This window comes from Cyprinus carpio, chromosome B7, assembly GCF_018340385.1.
Source record: "Cyprinus carpio isolate SPL01 chromosome B7, ASM1834038v1, whole genome shotgun sequence".
Taxonomy (NCBI): Eukaryota; Metazoa; Chordata; class Actinopteri; order Cypriniformes; family Cyprinidae; genus Cyprinus; species Cyprinus carpio.
Genome location: NC_056603.1, coordinates 19,167,580 through 19,178,230, shown reverse-complemented (window position 1 = coordinate 19,178,230; position 10,651 = coordinate 19,167,580). Strand labels below are relative to the sequence as shown.

At 39.0% G+C, this 10,651-nt stretch overlaps 2 protein-coding genes across 4 annotated transcripts in view; one reads left to right on the top strand and one right to left on the bottom strand.

Annotated features, from left to right (window-relative positions):
• Positions 1-494: 494 nt before the first annotated feature.
• Positions 495-4,855, top strand: LOC109063054 (acidic leucine-rich nuclear phosphoprotein 32 family member A). The gene is made up of 7 exons (XM_042727724.1): positions 495-654; positions 2,615-2,764; positions 2,853-2,975; positions 3,293-3,491; positions 3,595-3,713; positions 3,802-3,856; positions 3,968-4,855. Exons 1-7 carry the CDS (start codon positions 601-603, stop codon positions 4,030-4,032), a joined length of 765 nt encoding a protein of 254 aa, XP_042583658.1. The 5' UTR covers positions 495-600; the 3' UTR covers positions 4,033-4,855.
• Positions 4,856-6,089: 1,234 nt separating this feature from the next.
• The window catches only part of LOC109063076 (coronin-2B-like), a 40,782-nt gene continuing 36,220 nt past the window's right edge, over positions 6,090-10,651 (bottom strand). For all 3 annotated transcript variants that reach the window (XM_042727723.1, XM_042727721.1, XM_042727722.1), the window contains exons 8-12: positions 10,364-10,460; positions 9,660-9,772; positions 8,178-8,268; positions 7,944-8,083; positions 6,090-7,843 (exon numbers count right to left, since the gene is read on the bottom strand). In XM_042727723.1, the coding sequence (XP_042583657.1) occupies positions 7,670-7,843; positions 7,944-8,083; positions 8,178-8,268; positions 9,660-9,772; positions 10,364-10,460 (615 nt within the window). In that variant the 3' untranslated portion in view covers positions 6,090-7,669. The remainder of the gene's footprint in view (positions 7,844-7,943; positions 8,084-8,177; positions 8,269-9,659; positions 9,773-10,363; positions 10,461-10,651) is intronic.

Sequence of the window (10,651 nt, the reverse complement as noted above, 5' to 3'; positions counted from 1 at the left end):
TTTTCCTGACGGTCTTACCATCCATCAGTCCAAAGTGACGGTACTTACCTGTCAGGAAACTATATGCTTCAAAACAAAAAGCAGTAGTTTGACAAAATATTTAATAGGTGCACAGCCCTCACTTCCACGAGCGCTGGCACTGTAATGTAACCAACACGCGTCAGTTTATTTCAAACCGTCTTTGTATTCCTGTAACTCCTATAACCTCGTCTAAGTGGGGATAAACCCACTCTAAACTAAAATAACTAGCATACCCCTGTTTAGTCTCTGCGCCTTCGACTGTTCGGTTGATTTTATCGCATAGATGTCACCCTAAAACAGATTCGCTGGATCAACCTAACAGTTACTGTAACCCCACCCAGTTTGTGATCGACCGCTGATTGGTCGTCAGTGCAGCTCTGAGTGTTTTCACATTCCATTCCGCGCTTCTGATTGGTCGCCGGTGACGACAATCCCACACCCAACTCCCACCCACTGGGGCATCATGTTTGTGAGACTCGCAATAGCTAGTTTGTTAAGAGGCTATAGCTGAATGTGCAGCAAAGACTCCAAGTCTAACTGCGCTCTTTGGTTTAAAACACTCATTCAGAGTTCAGTAAGATGGATATGAAAAAGAGAATTCACCTGGAGTTGCGGAACAGGACGCCGTCAGACGTAAGCATCTTCATTTATTTCTGAGTGATACGATTTTAATAAAACTGTTTGGTTAGTGTAGTTCTGCTTGGATGGACAACGCTAGATGTGCACGCGTCAACTTGATGTCTTGAATGAAAAGTTTGCGGCGACTTTGTTACAAGCCAAGAGCCTCGGATATTGTTATCTCAGTGTGGCCCATAAGTTCAGCAGGTTTACTGGTTATTTTTTCCCAACTTTCGCGAGACCCTTTGATGATGCTGTGGTCGGAAACTGCAAGAGCTCCATGCATTCAGTGTATAAACAAGGGAAGCGGCGTGAGAAGCCATATTTGTAACTTTGTAGCCCCTGAACGCGCCCTTTTCCTTTGCATCCTCAGTGCTGCGAAAGTCAGTTCGTGCCTCTCTCACACTTTCGCACATCCATTTTCAGTTCAACATTCACGCTCGCCAGTCACGGTGGTCGTCGGCCAGTTCGCTAACTTGTTGTGGGACGCATTTTTTTGTGGATTGCCGTGCAGGCGATTTGACAGATAACCCGATCGCTCAAATACATTTCGTGGCATCTCTCCCGCAAAAGGCTTTTATCGAGGCACTCGAGTCTAAATCGAAAGCCTTCAACAAGAAAAGTTGTGTAAATACTGAGGCGGGATCTTCTTCGAGGGTTTCTAGCACGTTACTTACAGTAGCCTATTTGATCTGGATGGGAAACGAGCGCATTTGTTGTTCGGTCGCGGTATAGAAAGGAATCGTGTCACAGCATATCCAGTTGCGTAAAGGTGCCCAAACCTATTTAAAACGGCGTTATATGTCGACGACGTTGCCAGAATGTAAAGACCAGATCTCGTTCTTACATGCCCCCCCCGTGTTTTTCTTACTAGATATCAATTCCCACATCCCCCGTCTCTGATCAATTCAGTGCAACGTTATCAAGGTCTCTGTTATTGCCCTTGTACGCATACCTAAATACGCTGTAATAGACCTCGTAATTAAAATGTCATAACCGTGTTCTGAGCGCCTCTGTGCGTCTCCACTGGCAGGATAAAGAGAGAGGGTTCCAGCCGTGTGGCTCTGCTTGTTATGGACACAGACCGCGCGCCTGTGTGAGCGCTACGCAACTTGAAGCTGCGCTGCTCTAGTTGCAAGATCTAGGACAAGCCGCCATTTTAACCAGCAACAAAGACGCACGGTATTTAATCGAGCAGAGAACCGTTGCCGTCGTCTCTGTTCCTCGAACCGACAAGAATCGTTGAATATAGAAAGTCGAGCGTGTACGAAGCCGGAAATTTCATTTTTTTTATTCCGTGAAAGTCAATACCTTTCGCTTAAAGCGCGACTCCGTTGCACTATCATGCGCCTCTCTGCCCCTCCTACTCGTGAATTCTTGGGTCCGTCCTCGTGTCTCTGCTCTTCCAAGACAATGTAATGCATTTGTGTAACACCCAGGCTATCGTTTACGCGTCTTCACTTTGCTGTTCGAGCACGCACTATAGTAAAAATGCTCTGCCCACAGGAAAACAGTGTACGCCGCTTGTTGCGGAGTCAGCCATTTTGTTGGATAGGCAGTCAAATGTGAGATTTTGTCAAAGCACCGAAACATGCACCCCTCTCTGCTACTGTAGACCGCATGCTGAAGTAAACTTCACAACTGAATGGCGCCCGATTCGGTCGCGGCGGCGTGTTTATCTGCTATCTCCCCCCTCATTCTAACCTGATTAATACATTCATATTTTGTAAAGAATAGAATCTGTCTTTATTTATTTTTTTTCAGTATTGCTGATAACGGTGTGATCTATAGAGATAAAGATTTTATTACAATTTTTTTTTTTTTTTGCTGTTTTGGTGGGTCAACATGGTAGAAGTAAACACACGGTGCTCTTGGCATGCTGCAAAAGTGACTGAATTTAAACCTCTCAGGTGGAGACTCTAACAGATGCTGTATTCATTAATTATGACATTTCATCTCATGTGCCTTTTAACAGGTGAAAGAGCTCGTGCTGGACAACTGTCGGTCAAATGAGGGCAAAATTGAGGGCCTCACTGATGAGTTTGAGGAACTGGAATTTTTAAGCACAATCAACGTAGGCTTAACATCAGTCGCCAATTTGCCGAAGCTAAACAAACTCAAAAAGGTAATAGGTGCTTTCATGAACAATTTTTTGGATTGTGTGAAGTCTTTGCCAGTCTTATTAATATGGCACTGAATCGTGTTTTCCACAGCTTGAGCTCAGCGATAACAGAATCTCAGGGGGTCTGGAGGTACTGGCAGAGAAGTGTCCCAACCTCACCCATCTCAACCTCAGCGGCAACAAAATTAAAGACCTCAGCACCATCGAACCCCTGGTAAGATGCGTTCATAGTATCATAGGAGTTGTAAACAAGTGGAGTTTATAAACTTACTGATGAAATATTTTTAATTAATTAATTATATATATATGCATGCATACACACACAATGATAACACTGTTGAGAGACTTTAAAGTACTGTTATTATTAACATTCGTGAATAACACATCTAAATAATTCTGTTGTTGCTTGGCACGAAAAAAGTTGACTTGGATTTTAAATGGCTTGAAATGACAAAAACAATGCCAATATATTATTATTATTATTATTATTATTATTATTATTACTTGGATTTTAAATGGCATCCCCAACAGAAAAAATTGGAAAGTCTCAAAAGTTTAGACTTGTTCAACTGCGAGGTGACAAACCTGAATGACTACAGAGAAAACGTCTTCAAGCTGCTCCCTCAGTTGACGTATCTGGACGGCTATGACAAAGAGGATAAAGAAGCCCCCGACTCTGACGCCGAAGCTTACGTCGAAGGCCTAGACGACGACGAGGATGATGAAGATGGTATGTTTGTGAAGAGTCTGACTGACACCGTGCTTCAGGATGTATCAGTTTTTAAACCGAGATTAAGGAATTTATTTTTTCATTTACCTAATTTTGTTTGCAGAGGGAGAAGAGGAGGAGTATGATGAAGATGCAGCTCCAGGAGACGAGGACGAAGAAGAGGGAGAGGAGGAGGATGAGGAAGAGGGAGAAGAGGAGGAAGAAGAAGACATCAGCGGAGAGGTTAATGCCGGAATATAATGATGGTTCCTTTTTTATTTACAAATACACATACATGGTGTCAATTTGTGCCTTTTTCGCACGCTTTTAGGAAGAGGAGGAGGAAGAGTTAAACGATGGCGAGGTAGATGATGAGGAAGACTTTGGTAAGTGAATAGAAGCAGCGTTTGTATCACCCGTGAATTGAATGCTGGTAAGCAGTGTGAGAGAGAGTAAGAGTAAACCTAACTTCTGGTCCTCCTGTGTTGTGTTTACAGAGGAGGAGCGGGGTCAGAAGAGGAAAAGAGAGCTGGATGAGGAAGGGGAGGAAGATGATGACTGAACATACACTCCCCCCAATCGTGATCTGACCGTTTAACCCCTGTATATCTGTCCTGTTGTCACTCTGCGATGGTTTGGGGAGGTATTCAGATGGTAGGGGGTGGGTTAGTATAAACGAGGACACAGTTTAAATATTTTGTTTTTAGCTTTTTTGTTGTTGATGTTGTTGTTGTTTTCTTTTGGTTTGGTTTGTACTTTCAGTTTGATTCCCTTCATTTTCTCCAAAAGCTCTTCAAATGGCTGACAACACGGTGTGGAAATTTATTATTGTTGGAAAAAAAAAAGACCAGTATGCTCTTGTAATTTTTCCCTTGTCTTTACTGTTGATGCCTAAATGCTGGTGATGACTTATGTATTAAAAAAGAAAAAAAAAAAACAACCAAAAACCTTTTAGGAGTGCATGGCTGACTCTATTTTAAAGTTGACTACTGGATTTCAAGGAAGAACATTTTCTAACCCACTTTTTTATTGCATCTTTTATTTGTGTATGTTGTTTCTTTGGTGTTTTCATCATCATCACCACCGTGTGACGTGCTGTTTAGGCTTGAAGAATACATCATGATGTCTGCTTGGACATGCACAGTTCAACCTCTCAATGTGATTTTTATTTTATTTTATTTTTTAATGTTCAGAGCCGAATGTCTGCCCTTGTCAGATGAGCCCTAAACCCCTTCTCCCTTTTGTGTGGATAGTTCAGAGGTTTCGTGTTCTTTGTAAATAATGACCAAATATATTTTTTTCTGATTCCCTTTGATAATGGCAGACATTTACACAGATAATCTCAGTTGTAACCATTAACTGTAATAAAATGAATAAAAACGCAAGAGGCTCTATAATTTGAAGTTCTCTGTTCTGACAGCCACAGAAAATCCACGTATTGTAATTAGATGTGATTACATACTTGATCAGTAGATTATGTATTTGAGGTCTTGTGCAGAGATGACAAGTGTATATCATCTCATCACTGATATTGCGGGTTAATTGAATATATGACGTGAAGTTGCATTGTGAAGCTCAGGGAAAATAGCTTGTCTATTTTTGATGATACATGACTGAATATTGTGTAAATATTCAGAAGCATCATACCAATTTAAAGAGAAAACATACGCAGTTTTAACTTGAGCTGTATCCAGTTGTCAGATCATACTGATTGAACTTTTTATTAAAAGAAGACTTAAGATTTCACATGAATAGAAGTCAGCATTTTTGTTCAAATGAATACTTTCTGTATAAGCATGTGCTTTGTTAACATGAGCATGAAAGCATTGCCTACAGAGTAACTGAGGTGTCTCTTATGATCTGTGGGAACAGATTGCCTTTTTTTTGTTTTTTGTTTTTTGTGCGTGTGTATGTGAGATTGAAGGTAAATTAAGCTAGTCTCAGTCTAGACAGTTAAATTTTGATGTACCATTAAAGTAAATTCAGCTCAGCACATTAGTGTTCTTCCTCAGGAAGAGGTTTTTACCTCGCATGCGATTACCTTTTGTGCAACATGATTTAGTTAGTCAGTTAATCATAATGAATAGTGAAATACAGAGTAGTGATTACCAATTAATGTTCTTCATTTTAATCAAAGACAAAGGTTAGCCTAATATCTTGCCTCATAATTCTTCAGGCATTGTCAGCACGAAATATTTCTACATTAATTGTGCTTGTGTAGGCAGTGAGCGCCTTGTCTGGCACCAAATGAAAGGGGCCTGAGTACAACATACACATTCTGACACCTCACGCTGTGAACAAATGAATAACCGCTTCACCTCAACATCTAAAATGATGCACAGTTATAAGGCACGCGATTCGGAATGTAGCTACTGGCTACAGAAACAACCTGTTCCTCACTGTTTGGCCCATTTAGCCTGGCCTAGTGTTAATATTGCCAGTTGTTACATGTTAAGAGGATGCTGTGTAGTTTGTTTCATGGCAAGTGAAGGCCTTTGCGCTGAGATGAGCAAGACTGTGGCTTTACCGCCCCCTAATGTCAAAATACCTAAAATGCACTATTTTTTTTTACTCAAAACGCGCTATTACTATGCAATAACGAAGCAAGAGCTGCTGGAGTTTGTGTTATTGTTTTATGAAGCAAAATATTTACAAAGCTTGAGGCTCATATTGTGTTCATTAAATAGCGACAGCAGGAAAATGTGATACACTCACTTGCTCAGTTCACACTTTCCTTTTCGTGCTGGTCGAGCGAATATTTATAACCACTAGTTCATTTAGGAACTTGAATATATACTTGAAAATGGATAACATTTGAACACATTAGCTAACAGGTGGTCGAGTAAATGTGCCATTCAACTTTAAAAACGAGCTGGTCCAGTTTTTCCCTCCAAAATAAATGTTTAAATCATAATTAATAGGGTAACCTTTAGAGAGCAGCGCGCACTGGAGAGCGCGTGACTAGTGTTTCGTGGCGGTGGCGCTTAAGATGTTTGCCCACAAGGGATTTGTCCTCTTTGCAATAAAACATTTGAAAGGGTTTACATTGAAAGTGCAAAGGTAAATACAATGCAATTTATAAGAGCTTGCATCCCATCTAAGAAGCAATTTGTTTAAAAGGGTCAATAATTTGAATGTTACAGGACAGAAAAGGATACAGTAAATTCATGGTTACAAGCTACAAACCTGAAAACTTGAGACAAATAAAAATAAAAAAGAAACAATGCTTCATTATGCTTTATAAATCACAGTCAGTCTTTCAAATGGAAGTAGCTATACCATTCATTCAACTTACTGAATCAATTTCTGTCTTTCATTCTTTAATTTGTTGAACTTTCTTTTTCTCACGTCCTCTTTAAACTTTACTTTCCTATGGAACTACAGTGTAGGTCTCTAAAACTACATCTATTACTAATTCGTTTCATAATTGGATTTCACAATTTGTGGCCTCTTTGAATGTTTTCATCTAATGCAAAGTGTACTTTTTCCTATATGTACACTTAAGTTTAACCTAAAAACCCATTTGAATTGCCTCTATAAACTGATTTGAACATATTTCACATTGCACAGTTGTGAGAGGGATCTAAATTATGTGAAGCTATAAATTCCCCAACTTATATTACAACACTTCTAGATTGTCGTGTGAGATTACTGCACTGTGGTGTTTGAGTTTCTACATTAAAACGGCACTGTGGGTAATATCAAAATGATGCAATAGACCTAGTGTTTACATGAGATAACAGCTTAATGGGTGAAGCATGTCTGTTTGACTGTGATTAAAACACGTTTCTTCTCTATATGGAGTTTATTAAGATGTGTAGAACGAGGCTAAGTAGCACAAAGAAAAAAATAAATAATTCTATTAATTAAATTTAGCCTACAATTATGAGATGATAATGCTTGTACCAAAACCAATCCACAGAGAATCAATCCACTGCAGGTAGTCACGTGATGGGACAGTTTTCACAGGGTTAGTGAGTCATCACTCCAATAAAGTCGACTTAGCACACAGCAGCTGTGGGGTCAACACTGGGGGTCAGAGCGAAACACTGCTTTATAAAGACAAGCGCTAGCTCTCCTGTGGTCTTAGAGGAGGGATATTGGAGTTTTAGGCAAAAGGAAGCCTGTGTGTTTCTGCAGCGCTCAGGGCTTATAGTGTGTCATTTTAGGAAATCAATAGACACAGCACAGATCCAATGTCAAATGCTGCTACCATTGCTGCTGCTGTTGTTGTTATTGTTGTTGCTGATATTTGGGCTGTTCCTTATGTTATTGAGCTCCAGCTCAAGCTGTCGAATCTTAATGTCCTTCTGCGTAAGTTCGTCCTTCAGTCGCCGCAACTCTTCCTGCTGCCTAAAGAACATCTGCAAGAGCTACAGAGCAAAACACACAGGGTTACTCACACATATATAAACACCTAAAAAATTGTCCTTTCAGCAACCATAATAAATCTAAACAGAATTATGGTAATACCTCATTCTCTGTACGGGGAGGCACGTTTTCTAGCAGGTCAATCCCATTGACCACTCCGCCCTTCTTCTCCTTCACAGGAGCCTTGAACACCAGCTTGTTTGGTCTGTTGTAACCCTCTTTTAAGGACATGAGCACCGGACCTAGATGTGTACATACAGACATGAATTCGATTAATTTGAGCCTTTGTCTTTCTTTTCAAATATTTTTTTTCTGAATATAACTGCAGGTCTTTACCTCGGTTGATTCCACTGAGCCACTCATCGGCAGACAGTGCAGGTTCTGTCCCAGGAGTCATGGGATAAATGTCCTCCTGATATGTCTCCGACTGCAAAGAAAGAGGGTTTTCACTTCACTGTTCATTTACTGTTATTTGTACAGTCAGATTGAAGTTTTTCATTAGATTTAGTTGATGTGTTAGGCTCTGGGCAGGTAAATGTTCAGTCTAAACTAACACGTGGAATCCAGAGGCTCGTGGAAAGAGCACTATTATCACGGTTTTCTTAGGGATCCTTCAGGATGTGTAATTAGTGTACTGTGAGAAACTTTGGATGAAAAAGTAACTCAGTATCTGAGTGAAAATAATCCCAGGTATCCAAGGCCTCTGCTACAAATAAAGCAAAATTACTAATGTTTTGGGTGTGAGTAAAACTAGAGGTTTTCAAAATATTTAATGCCTGCAACCTCCAACTATGACGATCTCCTTCCTAAGTTATAAAGGCAGTTAAAAGTACAAAGAATATGTATTATGTGATAAATGAACAAAATCAAGTAGTACTTGTTGTTTCCCAAATTAAATTATAGCAATATTAATTATATATTTGCTTTGTCATTTTACTAAAATGAATATATATATATATATATATATATATATATATATATATATATATATATATGTTTAATCCATATTTAAATTACAATATTAAACAAAACCTTCAATGTGTATTTTTTTCCACCAAATACTAGAAACATTTTTATTTAAATTTATTTGTATAACACTTTGCATAATTAATATAATTTCAAAGCAGCTTTACAAAAAATAGTTCCATAAAAATGGCAAGTTAACGGCATCAGTGGTAAAAAAAAAAAAAAAAAAAAGATATCAGATATGTTGCAAGAAATAATATGCATATAATATGCATAATTATATTCATACTGATAAACACAACTGTAAATTTATTTATTTTTTCTTTCCAAATTTTTATAACACCCTCTTGTTGCATCCTGATTTTAAAACCCCTGGGGTGAAATGTAGGCTGATTCCCCCTCTATCATGAATGATAGATATGGATTGATGGGTATAAGGACAGTTTGCAGTGAAACAGAACTGCCACTGGATTTATTGGGGTGTGTTTTAAAATTGTGGTGTTGATAGGAGGCTGTCCCTCCCACTGTTTTTAAAGCCCTCAGATAATGGGTCAACCAATTCTGTACAGAGCACAAAACGGACATGCTGGGTCTCACATGGACATTATTACATGGCTCACTACTCTCATCTCACTGAGGCGGCGGTTACACCAGCAACAGAGAGGTGATGGATTCCTTCATCCTGTCAGACTGCTTGCTTAAAAAGAGACATTTTGGCAGGATACTCAACTATAGACCTCACACAAGGGATATGTCTACCACAAATTTCTTTCATCCTTCAGTGTAACTCTCAATGATTCATTTAACTGGGAACCGTGGACTGCGAACTAATAGCTTGGTGCTTATGCTCACCCTTCTAGGTACAATCATAGAGATTGGCTCAATCAGGCCCTTTAGAGTCACCAATTTATAAAACCTGAAGACTTCACACGCCCCTACATCCAGCCCATGCTTTGGCATCACTCCTATCAGAATACACACATGAGAGAGGAATGTATGAGAAGTTGGCACTGGTTATTGGCATGCTTATTCTTGGTTTTTTCTTGATATTGAAGAGACCATAACACAACACAAAGTTGGTTTATTAAAAGAGAGAACCTACTGAGAAAATAAAAGTGCTAAGGTTATACATACAAAATTCCAGGTTTAACCCTAGACTGCATAAAGACATTTAAATTACTTTTGTTAATTAAACAAATGGGATTCTGTGATATTCCTCATAAGGCTATTATCATTTACATATTTTGATCATAGATTCAGAAAAAACATTTTGAATGCTGTCAAAGTGAATAAATGAATATTATCAACAAAAAAAAATAAAAAATTATTTCTTGATTTCCTTGCACTGAAAATTAAGAAAACAAGGAGGCGTTCTATGAAGAGAACCACTGAATCCAATATGGGCCATTTTGATCCCCTTTATCAATTTGTGTAGATTGTTTTGGTTTCTGTTTTGGGTTTTTTGCATTCTAGGGTTAATTTGGAAAATTTCCTACACCATTTTACAGACGTTGCTGCTGTAGTGTGATCTTTGAAGGCTGTGGATTCAGCTTTACCGAGCCCTTTCTGTGGTGCAGGGGACCTGAACTCCATGAGATACTGCAGGTAGGGTTTCTCCAGGGTAATCTCATAGTACCGGATGTTCCCATCACCCTGCAATTACACCATCTTAGTCAGTTCAAAGGCAATTACAGTTTTTTCTAAGGTGAGCATTTATGATGGAAGCTCAAGCAACTGCTATATCAACGTATAATCCCCTACTGGTGCATCAATATGTGTTTTCAGTATATAATTGAAACAAAACACTGATATATATAATATATTTTTAAATATACCATTCAGCA